Here is a 20,517-nt window from a genome sequence, read left to right as displayed (position 1 = left end):
TGGTTGTTAAATTAGCAACGTGGTCATTCAAGTGAATCTGGCTTCCCCATTGACTTTTCTTCTCAGGTCACAAAAAGGGGATCAACGTGATCCCCTCAGGACACTGCTATCATGTCACCCCTAGTTCTTCTTTTCATCAAAATAGACATATCCAGTTCCAGCAACTGTTCTTTATATGTTTTAGCCTCCAGTCCCCTAATCATTGTTATTGCTCTTCTCTGTACTCTTTCTAGAGTCTCAACATCTTTTTTACAATGTGGTGACCAAAGCTGGATGCATTATTCCAAGTGTGACCTTAGCAAGGCATTATAAAGTGGTATTAACACTTCACGTGATCTTGATTCTATCCCTGTTTATGCAGCGAAAACTGTGTTGGCTTTTTTGGAAGCTGCAGCACAGTGCTGGCTCATATTTAAGTGATTGTCCACTCGGACCTCAAGTTCTTGATTCCCCCCCATCTACCCTATAAAAATGCCTTCCACCACAAAAATGGAACCACACCTTGAGGTCGACCAATGGCATCAACGTCAACCGTTTCTGAATTCCAATGCATCAACCATAGCTTCCAACTCACCATTGAAGGTGCAATTGGACACTCTGGAAGTGGAGAAAAATTTTGGCTAGAAATCTCCCATTTTTTTCCCCCTGATCGGTAGAAAAGCGTCAAACAGTCTGAAACATGGGTTAGTTATTTGAGAGCAATTTTCAGGTACATTATTAACTAAAGCTTAAAATTAAAAGAAAAAAAAATAGATACCTACCAAAGTATCAAGAGAAACAGGTCTCTTTGGTCTCCATACGTTCCATTTGACTCCTAATAAAAAGAAGAAAATGGCTTTTTTTTTTTACTAATTCAAGAATTCCGCTTTTCTAAAATCTAAAATCAACAGAGCAAATCATAAACCATTAACACCACAATTAAAAGACATCAAGCCAACAAAGAGGAATAAGGTTTAGGGGGCAAAACATCTCTAATGTTTTGAGTTCTTAGTTACATTATTTTGTCCATAAATTCTAGGATTACAAGTTACACTAGTTATGATGTTTTACATTGGTTTAATCATGAAGACTTGGCTTCAATTAAACTGACTGAGCTAAGGCTTTTTTCTTTTTTTTTTAGGTACTGGCACAAATTAAACTTTTTAAGATGAAATTTTAGGTGGTGATCTTAAAAACCTCTCTCTGTAATCTAAAATAAAACTGGCTAATTGGTATGCTTCCCTGCTTTTATGGGTTATATTAAGATAAATTAAGTGAGATTAAAATCTTATTTGATTTATTTACCTTTTGCAAATGAAGACCGTTTTAAGGGTTACATCCTCTGCCTCTGACGAAAAGCGACCGCAATTAGTCAAGTCAGAAAGTCTTTAAAAGCTTTGAATTTATTGCTTCCGGCACGGAGTGTGAGGTTGTCATTAAGGTATCAAAACTCTCAGAAAACAACAACAACAACAAAAAATATTCCAAAGTTTCACTAATGAAGAAATTGCTCAACAAGATGAAAAACTAAGTCACAGGTTATTTTTTTTTTGATTCTCTGCGTTTTTTTTTAATTTATCTGATTCAGAAAATGCATTAGCTATTTTAAAACAAGAATATATTTTTTTTAAAAAAAGTTGGAATCCAGCCGCTCAATACCGTTTGGATACTTCCTTTAACAACTCTTTAAAATCTATATTGTGTGCATAAATGGAAAACAAAAGAGAGATAGCTATAGTAAATGTAATGCACCTTTAGGTTTTTACCATTTTTTAAAAAATAAAACAAAAATAGTTGTACAGATATTTTAAGAGGAACCATTTTATGCTGATCGTGGTTAAAAAAAAATAACTCCTTCCCTGTTTACAACTATTTATTAAGGTTTTTAAATAAATAATGCATACTCTCACACACACTGATTTTTCTTTCAAAAGTTTATTTAGTATCAAGCAAGAATAAACTTTGCTTAACACTACAGAACATTTCAAGACTCAAATTACAAAATACCACATTATTTGCATTTGTGATCTCTTTCCCTTTTTTACGCATGTTTGCAAGAGAAAAAACTAGCAAAATAGTTGAAAGGTAAAATTAGAGAAGAACTTAATTGTTGAAAACCTTTAAAATAAAAGGTTACGCTTAGGTTAAAATAATAGATTAACATGTTTAGTAAACCTAGCTGTTTTTAACACTAGTTAAAGGTTTTTTTTTTTCCTTTTTGTATTTTTTTTTTGATCACCTATTTTCCTTTCCCCCCCCCTTCCTTCCCCCCTCCCCCTCTCCCAAATACAATCCAGAAATAAGAAAGCTCATTTCACGTGTCTTCCTTCCTGTACAGGTTTTTCAGTCAGCAAAAAATAGATTAAGCTCAGTCCGTCCATTCAGATTAAGCACTTTGATTTTAATAAAAAGGGATTGTTCATAGAAAAAAATTACTTTGAACAGTTTACAGGACTGGTGGAGTTTGGGCAATTCACAACATCGGACAGAATAATCAGTATCTTGCATATGGCTGCTCTCTGTAGCTTCCTTTTGATGATCTTGCTGAAGGAACCTTGTGTCTTGAGTTGGTCCAGTCTTCCTGTCCTGAAATCACAGTTTGGAAAAGGTGTAAGGCGTTTTGTACCAAACTTCAAGGTGTACATCCATTTTATTTTTTCAAGATGGAGGAGGAATGTGTGTGTGTGTGTGGGGGGGGGGAAACACCCAAAAGGAAATATTTTCACTCTTCCACAATACCTTTTCCTCGAGGACCTCAGCAGCCCCGAAAACACGAACTGCATGGAATTTCTGAACAAAAACCTGGCTCATCGGCAAAAGCTAGGCCCAAGCATAATTTTCTTCAGTGGCAGCTAAGCTCTAGGGCAGAGAATTATACTGCTACTCCTTTCCGCTCCTTAGCAAAGTTAAAAGCTGCCCTTTTTCCTGGTACAGGATTGCGAGTTACATCTGTTTAATCGCATGGGAACAGCATGCCTGAGAGTCTTTTTCTTTCCTTCCCCTTCTGTCTTCCTTCCTGTCCCCTCTCACTTTCCTTTCTTCCCCTTCCTCTCATCTTCCTTCCTTCCCCTTTCTCTCTCTCCTTCCTTCCCCCCTTCCCCTCCCATCTTCCTTCCTGTCTCTACCCTCTCATCTTCCTTCTTTCCTTCCCCTTTCTCTCTCTCCTTCCTTCCCCCTTCCCCTCCCATCTTCCTTCCTGTCCTCAGCTTCCTTTCTTCCCTTTCATCTCATCTTCCTTCCTCTCCCTTTCCCTTCCCATCTTCCTTCCTGTCCTCAGCTTCCTTTCTTCCCTTTCATCTCATCTTCCTTCCTTCCCTTCTCTCTCCTTCCTTTCCTCTTCTCCTACCATCTTCCTTCCTGTCCCTCTCTCCTTCCTTCCTCTATCCCCTATCAGATTCCTCCCTCCCTCCCTCAAAAGAAAAAAAAACTCAAAATGGTACCATTCCACTCATCTAAACCACTTTAAAAAAAATGTAAGACATCAACAATAAAATCCTTGGAAAAATTCAGTGAGATGGCCCACTTTTGCTCCTCGTTTACGGGCAAGCAAAGATGAGTGTAAGCGTACCCCTCCCCGGAGAAATCATTTCTGACTGGGGTATCCCAGCCTCAAAATGATTCTTCCTGTAACTCTTTTCTTTACATGATTCTTTGTTATCCCCCCCACTCAGTCCCTGAGCATCAGATGGGAGAAGAATAGGAGGACTGAGACTTGAGATGGTGTCAGCAGAGGTATGGGAAGACAGCAATGACTCATTCCCTGTTTGCACCAAGCACACAGTGAGCTCAGGGCTAAAATGTTATCCTGCAAGAAGGCACACAGGGGACAACTCATACTGATGTCGGAGCATGGAACAATTAAAGCTCTGAAGTCCATGGAGACCAATTTATCATGTTGCAAGGGGGAAAAAAAGAGAAAGCTTCGGTGACTTTTCAGAGAATCATGTAATCAGCTGTTTCCTCTCCAGGTGACTTAAGAGTCTACTTAAACCTGTGACATGGAGGCAGCTTGCAGGGTAGAATAATTTATTGTATCATGACAAATTCCCAAGTTAAAGAGGATGGGTGCTTCAGTTGAGAAACAATGTTTTAATCCCCTCCCACCTACAAAGAGCCCCAGAGAAACAGGAATTCAACCTTGTTTCTCCCAACGTCTAGCAATTAGCAGAGAAATCTGCTGTCACTCCCTCTGACAACAAGAAAAATGTGGTGGGGTGTGATTATGATTGTCTTCATGGGCGTGAAGCCCTGGTTGAAATTTCGAGGGGTTTCCCCCCACTCCCGGTATCTAGCCACCCCTTTCCCCATAACATCTTGGAACATCCTTTATCCGATACCTCTAGTCTTATTACAATCTTTAAAAATTCAGCTTTGTGCTCCAAACCTTTGCTTTTATTTTATTGGACCCCATTCCCTTTTCCGCATTCCATTTCATGGCTGGCTGGGGAATTCTGGGACCTGAAGGCCACACAGCTTAAAATGGTGGAGGCTGAGAAACATTGCTAGAGAAGAAGAGGAGTTGTTCCATATTCTGTAGTGCCCACGCCATCCAATCTAGTGGAATGGACAAATACCTTGGCCAAATTTCCTTATACGGCCAGCCATTTTGGTACCTACCCACCAATCTCCAGTTTGGCTGGTGAAATGGTAAATTTCACTACCTAATCACTCTGCTTTGGGACTGAAACCACAGTCCCCTGCTGTATAAAATGGCAAATTGAAAGAATCACAAAGAATCATATAGGCTAGTCCAACCACAGCTCAATGCAGGAATTTAAATCCAGCAACCCTGAATTGGGACAATCTAACCTTTACAATAACCATATAAGGTAAAAATAAATCCCACTCACTCCCATATCCGTGTCAGAAACTCATATAACTAACTTTAACTGAGAATCTGCCTTCCTGTAATTTCAAACTCTCCTCCTATGTGTGTGTGTGGGGGGGGGGGGGGGAGAGAGAGAGAGAGAGAGAGAGAGAGAGAGAGAAAGAGAGAATGAGAGAGAGAGAGAGAGAGAGAGGAGAACATGCCTTGAATAATGTCATCTCCATGCATAATTAATTCCCATTTTCAATAATAATGACAACATGGGCAATTATTACTCTGGGAAACATACGATAGCCATCACCCCTTTTTCTGCATCAAAGTGTACTCCAGAGCATTTCAAGGTACTCACTGTAAGAATCGTACGTCTCGTCGTTCAAGCCATGGGCATAGTCATAGTAATCGCCACCACTGTTTGAAAGAAAAAGAAAATATGTTCATCTGGTTACAAGACAGAATGAAGCTGACCGTACTTAGCAGCTACACTTTTTTAAATTATTATTTTTTATTTTATTCATATGTTAACAGCTGCGTTTTTGACCATCTTTCAAAAACAGCAAGAAGACATTAGTAAGCATTGCAAATTGACACACTGAACTCAGAGCATCCCTGTCTCTGGTGACCATACACACACACACACACACACACACCCTTTGAAGATAGACCATGATGTATATAGGCAGACTTCTTCACAGTTCCAAGCTTCATCAGACAGGCCAAAGGGGAGGAAAACTTAGAGGTTTACCAAGGTAGTATTAAAGAGCTCCAAATTTAAATGGCTAAATGTATTCATTTTAAATACGTACAACAGTTCTTTAGTTCTGATTCCAAGGAGAAGCACAACACCAGAAAAGAAGTCAGGTAATAATAACAACAAAACAGCAACAAAACATAAAAACTGTGATGACTTGGTAATGCTTTAAAATGGCCACGGTGCTCAAATAAAGATGGAGTTGTCTTTCTTTTTTTAAAAAATAAATAAATAAAAATAAAGACAACTCTAGTCCACAGAAAGATTCCTTAGTGGAAAGTAGAATGCCAAAGTGAATGAGCAACAGAACAATGAGTCATGGTAGCTCAGTGGTTAAAATGCAGTACTGCAGGCCACGTCTGCTGACTGCCTGCAATTTGGCAGTTTGAATCTCACCAGGTTCAAGGTTGACTCAGCCTTCCAACCTTCAGAAATGGTTAAAATGAGGACCCAGATTGTTGGGAGACAATAGGCTGACTCTGTAAACTGCTTAGAGAGGGATGTAGAGCACTGTGAAGCAGTATGTAAGTAAGTGCTATTGCTATTTGTTGCCTGCTTCCCCTCCAAGTAGAGAAGAAGAATGATGGACTTCCGGTTTGAGTTCCTTTGGCGACGGACCGAAATCCGCGATCGTGCGCGGTTTTGATCCATGCTCGCCACCGGAACACCCTGAGCCGGCTGGTTTCAGGGCTAAGCCATCCCGTAGAGGTGGTGAAGAGGGGGGAGACTGCCAGCAGGGTCGAGAAGAGTTGCATCTCTCCTCTCCAGCTGGCCATTACTTCCTTTCCTGAAGGCAGTTGCAGCGGTGGTCAGAAACGGCCACCTCAAAGAAGAACTCGACCAGAAAAGAATGTGCAGGAGGAAGATAAGAAGAGAAAGTTTTGGTTGACCGGGTTAAACTGAAAAAGCAACAATGTAAGGTATCCTGGATTTTAAACTATAAAAAATAACATCGTTCCCAAATAAGTATTTCAAGCAGCGAAGGAGAGACAGAAGGGAAAGGATTTGGTTTTTTTTTCTTCCCTTTCTTATACTGACAGCTAAGAGACTTAAGCAAGAAATTGGAAAAAAAAAATCCACTTTGACATTAATAGGCATTTAAGCTGAAAATAAAATGTTAAAGGGATAATAAAGATTTCTGGATACTTAAAAGCTTTTAAAAACAGGAAAGGAGAGAAAAAGAATAAAAGGGCAGGATCTGGAAAAATGGAGGAGACTGCCTGGAATTAAAAGGAATTTACAGTGAAGTCTTAACAAGATTCCTAAAAGATACATTTTAACTGAGGGAAGAAAGAAGAAAGAAACAGCTTTGGATTATTTGGATCATTTGGTGATTATTGGATTATTTTTCCCTCTGACCAGAATAATTTTTGGATTATTACAGAGCCGAAGACACAAGCCTGAAGATGATTAATGAGACTTCATCGAAACGTTGCCTAGATACTTCCAATCTTATGCGGGAGAAAACCCGAATAACCATAGATAGATAGATAGATAGATAGATAGATAGATAGATAGATAGATAGATAGATAGATAGATAGATAGATAGATAGATAGATATAAAAAGAATGACGAGTTTTCTCCTGGTGGTGCTAGTGGTTAATGTTATGGGGTTAGTGGCTCACAAAGAGATGTGTCAGGTTGCTGGTTATCATCTCAGAGGTGGCACTAATGGCTCCTCAACTGATAGCAGGTCCACTTTAGGCCAACTTGGTCCTTGATGTAAGCTAACGCCTTGCTCTACTGAATCTTTAGATTCTTTTCAGCAACAGAAAAATGAATAGGAAAGCTGTCAAGACTAATCTGCTGTGACTGGTCCCATCCATCAAAGTAACTGCTTTGCTAGAGCCCCCAACATATGCTGTCAGGTCAAACATGTCCTCTGACTTAAACAGGCTGGGCCCTCCCTGCTCTACACTTCTGCCTTGTTAAGCGAGGCAGATGCTAAGTCTTGCAGATGGAAAGTTTTGAAACTAAGGTGTGACTTTGATATAAGCTCCTGGGTTGAAAAGGTCTTGGACCCCAAGAAGAGTGAGGCCCATATCACACATGCAAAAGGATCGGGGCTTTTCAGAGAGGGGAAGGATCTGAATAAGGTTTTTTTTTTCCTTTTACTATATTAAGCTAATTTTAAGAGTTTTATGATATAGCTTTCACGTGGTTCCCCATCAGAAAATGGGAGGAAACCAAGCTACTACCGTATATTCAGCAATTAGTTTGGGTAATAGTGAAGGTGCTGGCTTAGAAAGCAGGAGGTGATGAGTTGTAGTCCTGTCTTAGGCTTGAAAGCCAGGATGGGTGACTTGCTAGGAGACAGTGAGTTCTAGACCTGCCTTAGGCACGAAAACCAGCTGGGTCACTTTGAGACAATCACCAGGAGACGGTGAGTTCTAGTCCCACTTTAGGCCTGAATGCTAGCTGGGCCAGTCACTCACTCCTAACCTAACTCACCTCACAGGATTGTTGCTGTGGGGAAAATAGGAAAAGGAAGGAATATTTTGTGTGTTTGCATTATTTATAAAAGGAAGGGAGGAAGGGAGAGAGGAAGAAAGGAGAGAAAAAGTAAGAAAGAGTGAGAAAGTGTGTGTGTGTGTGTGTGTGTGTGTGTGTGTGTGTGTGAGAGAGAGAGAGAGAGAGAGAGAGAGAGAGAGAGAGAGAGAATTGGTTACCTCTGCCTTAACTTCTGCCTTCACCTCTGCCTAGGAAGGAAGGAAGGGAGAAAGGGAGAGAGAAGGAAGGAAGGAAGGGAAGGGAAGGGAAGGGAAGGGAAGGAAGGGTAGACTGCAGGTGGCTAAATCCTGCCTTGGCTCATAAGCTCCAACAAAGGTAGGATTCCCAAATGTCAGTTTGCTCTTAAGGAATGTTCCAGATATTCTCCAGCAAGTTCCTTCCAGATGAATCAGTGTCGCATATTTGGAATTTGGAATTTGTAATCAGCAAACTCTACCATTTTCTACCTGCTGCAGGTGTTGTGATTTTTTTTTGAGCAAAGAAGCAACATTTATGGCCCTGAGGGCCATGAATTGGACGCTTCATTATCGCATTGAATGCAATCATTCTCACTCTGCATGGCAGTCGCCTTACGGAAAGCACATTAGATAACTATCAGTACTACAAGGGGGTGGGAGTGGGGGCAAAAGACACCGCTGTTAAGTTACTCCATAAAGAACCTCCAGCCAGAATTATGGAACACAGTCTGAACAGCTTTGCAGGAGAAGAAAACGCAGCACTGTTTTTGATTCACAAAACTTTACCTACCCCCCCCCAACACACACACCAATCACAGCAAGATACTCATATCTTGACGGAGACCTTTGAAGTGACAGTTGCTATTCCTTCCCTACAGTATCTTGATTGCTTATTGTAGGAGCCATCAAGGCTGGGCGCTTCAAGCAGCTGAGCCCCCTCTCTTCCACTCACTTCCATCCTGTCAGAATTACTTTAGCAGGGCTTCATTGCACAAACCCAGACGCCTGTTAAAGCAAACAGGATTTGCCTCTCGTGGGCATGTAAACAGCAAAACCAATAATTCCTTGGAAAGGCGGAGAAATCACTTATTTACATTCAAGGTGTATGAAAAAAGCCCACCAATGTTATTAACTGACAGACCCTTCACCCACGATAATCGTATCAAAAAAGAAAAAAGAAAGGAGAAGCAGTAACTCAAAGCGATCGCTGAGGCTGCATCTCGGCCTGGAAGGGAACTGCATCCTGCTTGGATAATCCTGAAAAAGACCTGGCTTATTAAAAATATAGGTATCAAAGGTATCAAAAATCTATAAGGTGTTTATAATTTTATCTTGGGCAGCAGTTGTGCCTATTCCTAAACAGGAGGCCCTTTTAAACTGTCATTCATGCCCAGGCCTAGTCGCAAAGCCAGAGGAGCTTCTAAATGTGATAAAGAAAAAAAGAAATAAATTTTAACTCTGTTCTTTATGTATGATCGAATGAATGAATTCCAACTTGGCTCAAAACAGAACCACTAAATCGAAATAACTGCTAAGTGCCAGAAATATCACAGGCAGAAACTGACCGGCAAATGATGAATTCATTTAATTGTCCTAAAACAAGCCAGGAGACAAAACAAAAACCCACGTTTTGACCTGCACAAAAAATGGAAAATACGACAGTGTGGCTCAAACGGTTGGATAGATTTCTCCAAATAGATTCCTAATAAAGTTGATCTGAAACCCAGCACACCTTGTTCTTTCCAGATTTCAAGGGAGACAAATCAGGGGGCTCTCAATGGAACGGGGGCACCCTTGACCCCTGTCTCCCCTCTCCTTCTCTGCGTGGGAATTATGGGAGTTGAGCTCCCCACAACCTCAAGCTGTCACAGTTGAGAAAGGTGACCTAAAAGCAACAGCTCGCTTCCACCTTCAGGTTTCCTTATCTTTCCAATACACCAGAGGACCGTAAATCAAATTAATCGGCACGCACCACTACACGAGAGGATGCGCTAAAGCACCACAGACCGTCCGAGAGACCAAAGTTCCCCAGATCAGCTCCTCCATCTCTTAGCGTCTACAAGTCTGCTACTTGCTTGACCTTTGCACAGGCTTCAACGCGGAGCTCCCTGCATGGTTCACTTACATGGAATAACTAGGAGGCCCAAGGTGAAGCCTCCCCTCTTCTGCATGAGTAGCACTTCAGGTTCAAAGTCTCCAGTCAGATGGAAGGAGACCTGCCTAATCGTGTTAGATCAACAGCCGTGGAGATCCGTATCAGGTTAAACCTTGGGCAAGAAGTCTGGCTGCTTGGCATAACGCTATGAATTATGAAACCCTACCTTCCCCTGGTCTTCTGCTACAAATATATAGCAGCTCCTTAGCTAAGGAAAGCTGCCTGCTTTTATTTCTGTTTTTAGTAAAGATGCGAAGATCTTCCTCGTGCAACCTTTACGCTTTCAGAAAAGCGCAGACTGCCCTCAACTTACAACATTTCGTTTGGTGACCGTTCCGAGTTACAAAGAAGTGACTTGTGACCGTTATTCACGCTTATGACAGTTGCAGCATCGCCATGGTCGTTCCAAAGGTGGTTTTTTTTTTTTTCCCAAGAGGCAACTGGATTTTCTGGTTTTTCTTTGAAGACGTTTCACTTCTCATTCAAGAAGCTTCTTCAGCTCTGACTGGATGGTGGGGTAATGGAAGGGTTTTATATTCCCTACAGATAGCTGGTCATTTGCATTCTTTTAGAGTCGTTGAGGCCGCCTGGAGGTTTATCTGTGTCGTCAGGGTCACCTGAGTGGTGAAAATGGGTGTGGAGCCTTCTTGGAACTGCTGAAAGGACTGTGTTGTAGATTTGGAGTTAGATGATGTCATATTCCTCACCCTCTGCTGAGAAAGGGCTGTTCAATTTTGACATAATGGCCTCTTCAACAGTTCCAAGAAAGCTCCATACCCATTTGCGCCACTTAGGTGACCCTGACTATATAGATAAACCTCCAGGTGGCCTCAACCACTCTCTTCAAGAGTGCAAATGACCAGCTGTCTGCAAGAAGTATAAATCCACAGTCCAGTCAGAGCTGAAGAAGCTTTCTGGATGAGAAGTGAAACGTCTTCAAAGAAAAACCAAAAAGTCCAGTTGCCTCTTGGAAAAGCCCCTTTGGGACAACCATGACCTGGATGATTGAGAATCTCCACAGACATCCCCCTAGATCAAAATTCAGACACTTGGCAAACGACTCATATTTATGACGGTTACAGTGTCCCTGAAGTCATGCGATCACCTTTTGAGACCTTCTGACAAGCCAAGTCCGTGGGGGAAGCCAGATTCACTTAACAACGGTGTTACTAACTCAACAACTGCAGTCATTCATTTAATAACTGTGTCATAAAATGGGGGCAAAACTCACTTCACAACTATCTCACTTAGCAAAAGAAATTTGGGGCTCAACTGAGGTCGTACGTTTAAGAACACCTGTATTTTTCTACCATCTCGAGGCCATTTCCAAGGATGACAGGTGAGGCAGCTTGGGTTTTTCTAATAAAAAAGATCTTTCCACCTCTTCCCTGTCGTTTGAGATTAGCACGACAGTATCTAATCAACAGCAAAAAACCCTCCTTTTCTCCGGCCAAGGCTTTTATGCTTTGCTCATTTTTGCATTTTCTGTGGTGAGATAGCTTAACATCAGCAAGAACATCAATCCTGATTTTCATCCTTTCTTCCAGTCTGGCACTTGTAGCCAGCTTTCATCCCCTATAGCTAATGGTTGCTTGGTTGTCTCCCAAGCAATTAAAACAAATATAAGCAGGATAATCTCCAGTTGTAGCATAATCTTAAAATGTCTTTTATCTCTGAGAATAGCATGTCACAGGCCCTCACCGTACAAAACACTCTCGGGCTCGCAAAGAATAAGCCTTTCAGATGATCCCTTTTAAAGTACTAATTTTTCCTCGGCTTTTTTCACCCCAAGCTGGGCGCCTCCAAATGTATTTATTTTTATTGACTGATGGTTATTTTTTAGGCCACTCATCATCTTAATCCCTGGGTGTTATACAAAAGGCTAGGTTGGGAGTGGAGTTAATGAGCTGGCTGGAACGCTGGAAGAATTCTACACATCTTGAATTTATTTATTTATCCAATTTCTCTAGCCGCCCATCTCAATCCAACTGATCGGAGAATAATACCACAGCAATTAAAATACCACAAAAAACAAACAAACAATTATACATTGTCTGAGTGACCAGATTTGGTTAGAAGCAAGTAAATACAGTACCCTACATCCATGTTTTTAATTTACAGGCACTTCCAGGCCTAAACTGTTTCTACCTTCTAAAATTTGCTGCAGATTTGCTAGATGGGGAATTCTGGGAGTTGAAGTCCAGCTTGAAAACTCTGTTTTACACACTCTTCTTTAGCAGTGCCATTTCTGAACATTTTCATCCTCTGCTGAAGAACTAAATTGGTTGCAGGAATTGGGTATGTCTAGTTTAATGAAAAGAAGGACTAGGGATGACATGATAGTGGTGTTCCAATATTTGAGGGGACGCCACAAAGGAGAGGGACTCATCCTTTTCTCCAAAGGATCTGCAAGGCAGGACAAGAAGCAATGGGTGGAAACTAATCAAGGAGAGAAGCAACTTAGAACTAAGGAGGAATTTCCTGACAGTGAGAACAATTAATCAGAGGAACAACTTGCCTCCAGAAGTTGTGAATGCTCCAGCACTGGAAGTTTTTAAGAAGAGATTGGACAACCATTTGTCTGAAATGGTATGGGGCTTCCTGCCTGAGCAGGGGGTTGGACTAGAAGACCTCCATGGTTATTATTTTGTTACTCTGTTAATCCTTACAAAGCAGAGTGATGTAGACTTTACAACATCATCCTCAATGTTGCTTCTGAAATACTGCAAGTACAAAGAGGACACCAAGAGTTAACCAAGGCTGTCTCCACAAATTCCTAAAAAGGCAAAAATAAATTAGCTAATTATTAGCGCCACTGCCTTCTATCTCTTCAGCTAGGCTGGAAAAATGATGATTTTTTCCACCCCATTCTTTTAAAAAAGGAAACGCCCTCAACTTATGATCGCAATTGAGCCCCAAATTTCTATGGCTAATTAAAACAGCTGTGAAGTGACTTTTACCCCATTTTGCAACCTTTCTTCCCCCTTGCCTTCTTAAGTGACCCACCACAGTTGGTAAGTGAGGAATACGGTTGTTAAGTGAATCTGGCTTCCTGTTCTGACCCAGGCTTCGTAAACCGTAATTATTCACAAACTTGTTTTAAAAACAAAACCTATTTTATTGCAACGCTGGGAATTGTTTTCATTCCCAGCTGGAATTAAGCTCAAACAGTCCCCCAAAGTAAGCACACACCTTTCAGTTCTTTGAAGCGCTGCCAAAACAGAGGCATCAAATTAACTAGAAAAGAAACCAACCGAAGTAAAAGAAAAACCAACCAAAGAACAGAGAACTTCAAAGATGACTTGGAACTGATCGAACTACTTTGCTTCCTGCAAAGGTTTCGTCATCTTGGCCTGACTTTTATCCTTTATGGGAGGGGCAATCACTTCCAAGCCTTACTCCTGAGTCACCCCTTTTCTTTCAGCTGTTCTTGCATTCTAGCAGCTCTGCGCACATGTACACTGGGAACAGGCTCCCCTGGGTCCTCCTCGCTGCTGCCAGACTCCGGAGGCAGCACCCCACTCACAGATGGTCCTGGCCCCATCTCTGCATCGGATGCAGGACTATCATCCGAGTCCTCCCCAGATTCCCTGACTGGTCCCCATTCTTCCCCATCGTCCGATTCTGCTGCCGTCTGCACTGGCTGCTGGCGAACCACAACACTTCCCCCACTGGACTTTGGCTTGTCAGGAGGTTGCCAAAGGAGTTCAACATGACCCCGGGACACTGCAACCCTCATAAATACATGCCAAGCGTCCGAATTCTGATCACGCGAGCATGGGGGATGCTGCCAGCAGTCATGTGAAAAACTTAAAAGTCACTTTTTGGGTGCGGTTGTAACTTCCAAGCACTACCAGCATCCGAGATGTTTCTTGCTTAGAATCTTTTGATCAGCAAGTTTCCTTTCTCAGTTCACACTCTGCAAAGGTTTTAACGCAGAAGAGACACAAAAGCCAGAGCTAATTAAAACTTTTGACGGAGCATGCGCACACAACCATTTCCACATCTGAACTGAACCATTTTCCGGGGGGGGAAGCTTGGCTGCTTTGCACAGAGAAACCTTGCAGTGCCAGAAGGGGATTAGATCTCAGGCACTTTTATTCTCTCTCCCCGCCCCAGCCGCCCCTTGCTTTCTCAACTAGAGCATGCAAAAACTTGAACGCCCCCCAGCCTTCTGTGATCAGGAAAACAAAGTTGCCTGCTTAAAAATTCAAACACATTTGTAACTGATGCTGAACAAGCCTTCCGGATCTGACTCTGTTCACAGGACGTTATCTGCCATGTGGAGCTGGGAAAAGTTAAAAAAAATTAAAGAAACGTGCCTCTCACTTTTAGCACAACACGGCTTTATTGGGAACAGACCTGCTTTCCAAGGAGAGAAAGCAGATGCCTCATTAAAACTCACTCTTAACTCCATTATAGTTACTTTTCCTTGTGAAAGTCAAGCAATCCCGTATTTCCCAGCAGCAGATTTTAAGAGACGTCTTCACGTCTGTTCCCAGGCAGACAGAAAATACATTTTCATGACCTCAACGTGATGGATATCGTTGAGACAGATATATTACAGCTCAAAGCAGCTTCACTTACATAGTGCAATGTTTCAAAGGGCTTCTTTGTTTGGCTCTTTTCAAGAATAAGGAGTATAGAGCTGCAGTTGGTTTTCAGTCCTTCAATGGGGTTCATTCCCCATTCCAGTGTTTCACATCAACTCCCAGAATTTCCCAGCCAGGATCCACCCACCTTAAAGGTGTGAAGGTTGAGAAACTCTGCTACACACACTATCTTTTCATCCTGTTCCTTGTGTGTCTAATCACACTTGGCCAAATAAACTACCGTTCCAGGTAACTGGCTGTCCAATCTCCTCTTTAAAACCAACAGCATCCACAACTTCCAAAGGCAACCTGGCCCACTGGTTAATTGTTCTCACTGTCAAGACATTTCTTCTTGCTTCTAGGTTGCTTCTCTCCTTGATTAGTTTCCATCCATTGTTTCTTGTCTTGCCTTTTGGTACTTTGGAAAATAGGTTGACCCCCTCATCTCTGTAAGAGCTCCTTAAATATCGGAAAACTAGTCCCCTAGTCCTTTTCACTAGAGTAGACATACCCAATTCCTGCAATTGTTCTTCATACATTTTATCCTCCAGTCACTTACAAATTATCTTTGCTGTTCTTCTCTGTACTCTTTCTGGAGTCTCATCTTTTTATAATATGGTGCCCAAAACTGGATGCGGTATTCTAGGTGGGGTCTTACCAAGGCTTTATAAACTTTATATATAAATACCATATATAGTAATAACTTCTTTCTCAGATTTGTGAGTCAAAGGGGTATTTCTGATGGTCAACAGAAAGAAAAGTTGGATTAGGACATGTTGGGATAGTCCTAAACTCAAATGTGCTACATCTAAGTCCAGATCTTTGTGTGTGTGTGTGTGTGTTTATACACACACAGATACACACACACACACACACACACACACACACAATTTGTTTTTATATACATACACACATATATACAGTTGTGAGATTTTTATTTCATTTGCTGCCGAGTTGGAAGGCTACTTACTCCTAACTTGTAAATTTACAATACATCAATAGAAAGGAAATGGCTGCCTTTACCAGCAACAATAGCTCGGCATACACTGGAGTGTTTAAAACATATTTATTTGTGTACGACTGGCAATGTACTGCTGATCCACATAAAATTCAGAGAAACGGAAGCCCGACATTAGCAAGTCTGTTTTGAGTACAGTTTTTGAAATCTCAATGCTACCATTTCAAGATGCAATCAATGCAGGCCTTCAGACTTGAATGATCCAATTACATCCACTCTAAAAGATCCAAGAGGAATGTTGCTGCGTGCCTTTGCAACAATGCAGCATCATTTGTCCTGTGATTGATAACTGCAGAGCATCGCAAGTACAGCTTGGGTGGTTTCAACCTCTGGAAAGAGGCGCTACCGCTTTCCCTAAACACAAGAGTTTCTCGGCAATACACTTTTTAGTTGTTGCTGTTTCCTTTCTTATTGGACTCAGGAGTTCCATTCAGTCCTCCACTGTGTCTTGAGTACATCATCAGAATTCAAGCATTTCAGTCAAGGCACTCCTGCCACAAAGTCCTAACAAGCCACTTGATTTTGGGAGGAGGAGGGGAAGTTGGGCTGTAACAACAGTAAAAAGAAATGGGGGGGGGGGGGAAATCCCCGAAAAATAAGGACAAATGATGAAAATAATGTGTACAAACCCTTGAGATTTGAACAATGAGGTCATGCATTCCAAAAGCAATGGGCATTCTTTGCACGTAAAGTTCAAAAGCTTTATTTTAAGTGCCTTTCTTTTAATTTTGATTCACAACTGTCCTTGGATCTAACTGACCCCTAAACTCCATGAATCAGCTGGCAGCCTCATTCAAAGACGTGGTGGCAAACCTATCCATAATTAGGAAGTACGCTACATAATGGGAACATAAAAATTCCTCGAGGTATTGATAAGAACATTTGTAGCTCAGGGTTGAATTGTGGGGTCCTTCGTGCTCGTTCATCTTGTTTTCTTGCAGACATTTCATTACCTAACCTGGGGGTCCCCAAACTTGGCAACTTTTAAGACTTGTGGACTTCAATTCCCAGTCAACTGAGAAATTCTGGGAGTTGAAGTTCACAAGTCTTATAAGTTGCCAAGTTTGGAGACCTCTGACCTAACCAATTACCATCATCACTGCTAGAAGGGAGTCAGGTTTGTTCTCTGTTTATAAACAAGTGTCTTGCCCTGACCGTGTTGGTCAGCCAAGTGTTGTTGAGCCACAAACACTCCCACCAGAGCTGACAGGGCAAGCTGCTTGTATATAAACAGAAGGCAACCCCTTCCAACACTGATGATGTTACCTAATTGGGTAATGAAATGTCTCCAAGAAAACAACCAAGCTAATGAAACATCTCCAAAGCTCAGAGAGCATCAAGAACCCTTGAGGATCACATTGTATTTTTCTCAGTTTTTCCTCCCAGCCTTCTCTCCGCTCTTCCTCTCCTCCACCTCATGCCGAAATGGCATATCTCTTGATAATTCCAAAACATGTTTGCTTAATATCTTATAAGAGACAGATAAGAAATCAGGATAAAAATGATATTTCCCGGGAAATAAATTCCTTCTCTTTCTGAAAGCCGGTCACATCTTCTGAGTTTTAGTAACAAACTTCATTCTCTGCCATGTTAACTCTCTGCAGCATCTGTCACTGCCATGAATGGCTGATCATAAGTATCTTGGTAGTGATCTGAGCGCTATTAAGCAGATGGTAGCGCTAAATCCAAATGATGTAATACATCTCCCTGGTGGACTCTGTTTCTATACTCTGCCATTACTCCATAATTCCTCTGTGATAAATCTTATGCATGCTGGAGAACATTAAATAGTGGGCTGACATCAGCAATAGAATTATCAGCAATGGTTTACATTTGCCCCGATTCTTGCCTCTGCAAAGACTAGTGTGGGAGACGGCAAAATCCTGCAAGGCTTGCAGCCCAGTGGTCTAATTTTGTGCATAGAAAGTGTTTTAAAAGGAAAAAAAACAACAGACTACACATAGTAGGATTGTTTACAAAATGCATTTCAAACACAATTTGTGGACGACGCCTGTTACAAATCCGGTTTTCCATTTGTTTCCCTGTTCAGGAGAACTTTATAATGGAATTGTTCTGGACCCGTCGAATTAATAAATTCTTAAGGCTTTGACACTACAATTAGTGGGATGTAGGTTCAAGAAGATTTCTAATGGAGTTCCCATAATGCTATCTAACATCATGTGTAGCCCAAAGATTAACATAGGGAGTTACACGGAAGCAGTGCAAAGATCTACTGGTCAGTTACATTAAAGCAGGGGTGTCCAACCTTGGCAACTTTAAGACTTGTGGACTTCAACTCCCAGAATTCCTCAGCCAGCAAAGCTGAGGTTGCCAAGGTTGGACACCCCTGCATTAAAGAATAAAAACGTAGCAAGTTAAGGTCAGCTTTCAAGAAATAATGGTTAAAAGCAGGGGTGTCAAACTCAAGGCCTGCATCCGGCCTGCAGGGTACTTAGATCTGGCCTGCGGGGCTGCTCTGGATAAAGCGAAGGACCAGCCTGGGGTGCCTCTCCCAGCAAAAACGGAGTTCACGTGGGCAGAGCATGGCCCCGGAGGTAGCTTTCGCTGGCAGAGGGTTGCAGAAAGCGGTCGCAGCAAAAAATGGAGCTTGTAAGGGCCACACGTTCCCCCTGAGTTTTCGCTGGCAGAGGGTTGTAGGAGGCGGTCACAGCAAAAAATGGAGCAAGGACCACACGTCCCCCCTGAGTTTTCACTGGCAGAGGGTTGCAGGAGGTGGTCGCGGCCAAAAATGGAGCAAGCAAGGACCACACATCCCCCCTGAGTTTTCGCTGGCAGAGGGTTGCAGGAGGTGGTCGCGGCCAAAAATGGAGCTCGCAAGGGCCACACGTCCCCCCTGAGTTTTCGCTGGCAGAGGGTTGCAGGAGGCGGTCACGGCCAAAAATGGAGCAAGCAAGGACCACACGTCCCCCTGAGTTTTCGCTGGCAGAGGGTTGCAGGAGGCGGTCACGGCCAAAAATGGAGCAAGCAAGGACCACACGTCCCCCTGAGTTTTCGCTGGCAGAGGGTTGTAGGAGGCGGTCACAGCAAAAAAATGGAGCACGCAAGGACCACACGTCCCCCCTGAGTTTTCGCTGGCAGAGGGTTGCAGGAGGTGGTCGCGCCAAAAATGGAGCTCGCAAGGGCCACACGTCCCCCCTGAGTTTCGCTGGCAGAGGGTTGCAGGAGGCGGTCACGGCCAAAAATGGAGCTCGCAAGGGCCACACGTCCCCCTGAGTTTTCGCTGGCAGAGGGTTGCAGGAGGCGGTCACGGCAAAAATGGAGCTCGCAAGGGCCACACGTCCCCCTGAGTTTTCGCTGGCAGAGGGTTGTAGGAGGCGGTCACAGCAAAAATGGAGCTCGCAAGGACCACACGTCCCCTGTGAGTTTTCGCTGGCAGAGGGTTGTAGGAGGCGGTCACAGCCAAAAATGGAGCTCGCAAGGGCCACACGTCCCCCTGAGTTTTCGCTGGCAGAGGGTTGCAGGAGGTGGTCGCGGCCAAAAATGGAGCTCGCAAGGGCCACACGTCCCCCTGAGTTTTCGCTGGCAGCGGGTTGCAGGAGGCGGTCACTGCCAAAAATGGAGCTCGCAAGGGCCACACGTCCCCCTGAGTTTTCGCTGGCAGAGGGTTGCAGGAGGCGATCACTGCAAAAATGGAGCTCGCAAGGGCCACACGTCCCCCTGAGTTTTCGCTGGCAGAGGGTTGTAGGAGGCGGTCACAGCAAAAATGGAGCTCGCAGGACCACACGTCCCCTGAGTTTTTGCTGGCAGAGGGTTGTAGGAGGCGGTCACAGCAAAAATGGAGCTCGCAAGGACCACACGTCCCCCGTGAGTTTTCGCTGGCAGAGGGTTGTAGGAGGCGGTCACAGCAAAAATGGAGCACGCAAGGGCCACACGTCCCCCTGAGTTTTCGCTGGCAGAGGGTTGCAGGAGGTGGTCGCGCCAAAAATGGAGCTCGCAAGGGCCACACGTCCCCCCTGAGTTTTCGCTGGCAGGGGGTTGCAGGAGGTGGTCGCGGCCAAAAATGGAGCTCGCAAGGGCCACATGTCCCACTCCCCCCGAGATCATTTTCGCTTGCAGAGGGTTACAGGAGGCTGTCTCAGCTGAAAACAGAGCTCGGGAGCCCATTTTCACTGGTAGAGCACCCGGGCCACTATAGGCGCCCCCCCTTGATACGAGTGATATCATGCTGGCCACGCCCATCCTGTCCACCCCCACCCCACCCCTGAGGACAAACACAACCTTGATACGGCCCTCAATGAAATTGAATATGACACCGCTGGCTTAAAGCATCCTAGTTACTTACCCTCACTTACAAATATCCAGGCGTTTTATGTCTTTAATTTGGGGAATCAAAATACAGGGATATAGTCTGAGCATTGAACAGGTTCTCCCGAAACAACAAAGTTCAGAGTTGTGTAGCCTTCAACATCTACACCACTATTTTTTTGGAACCTAGATATTGTGGCTTTCTAGAAACACTCTGTAATTGGCTTGTCTCAATTAAAGTTATGCAAACTGATGGTAGTTTCCTCTGAACACTATTGCCCACGTTCATATTTCTCTATAGTCAATGGAATTGAGTGAATTTCGCCAGCACAAACCGCAGCAGATCTTATATCCCTGCAGTCAGTTGTCAAAAGTAATTCCTATAAATAAATAAATCCATTTATCCAGCCATCTCTCTATCCTGCTACCATATCTGTGAATTACAATGCATTGAATTCACTT

At 43.1% G+C, this 20,517-nt stretch overlaps 1 protein-coding gene across 3 annotated transcripts in view; it reads right to left on the bottom strand.

Annotated features, from left to right (window-relative positions):
• The window catches only part of KHDRBS3 (KH RNA binding domain containing, signal transduction associated 3), a 122,324-nt gene that overhangs the window by 7,753 nt on the left and 94,054 nt on the right, over positions 1-20,517 (bottom strand). For 2 of the 3 annotated variants that reach the window (XR_015749057.1, XR_003371885.2), the window contains exons 8-10: positions 5,157-5,215; positions 2,416-2,565; positions 762-814 (exon numbers count right to left, since the gene is read on the bottom strand). Coding sequence is in view for 1 of the 3 variants with exons in the window: in XM_026678522.2 (XP_026534307.1) it covers positions 2,474-2,565; positions 5,157-5,215 (151 nt within the window). In the remaining 2 variants the exon portion in view is untranslated. Of the gene's footprint in view, positions 1-761; positions 815-1,898; positions 2,566-5,156; positions 5,216-20,517 lie in introns of those variants that run through there. The other variant, XM_026678522.2, reaches the window with a different exon arrangement.

Source organism: Notechis scutatus, chromosome 3 (genome assembly GCF_049901735.1).
Source record: "Notechis scutatus isolate UNSWTSFEM ecotype Mainland chromosome 3, rNotScu1.2, whole genome shotgun sequence".
In the NCBI taxonomy this organism is placed as follows: Eukaryota; Metazoa; Chordata; class Lepidosauria; order Squamata; family Elapidae; genus Notechis; species Notechis scutatus.
Note: the sequence above shows the minus strand (reverse complement) of the source record. Positions and strands in the feature narration are given on the sequence as shown.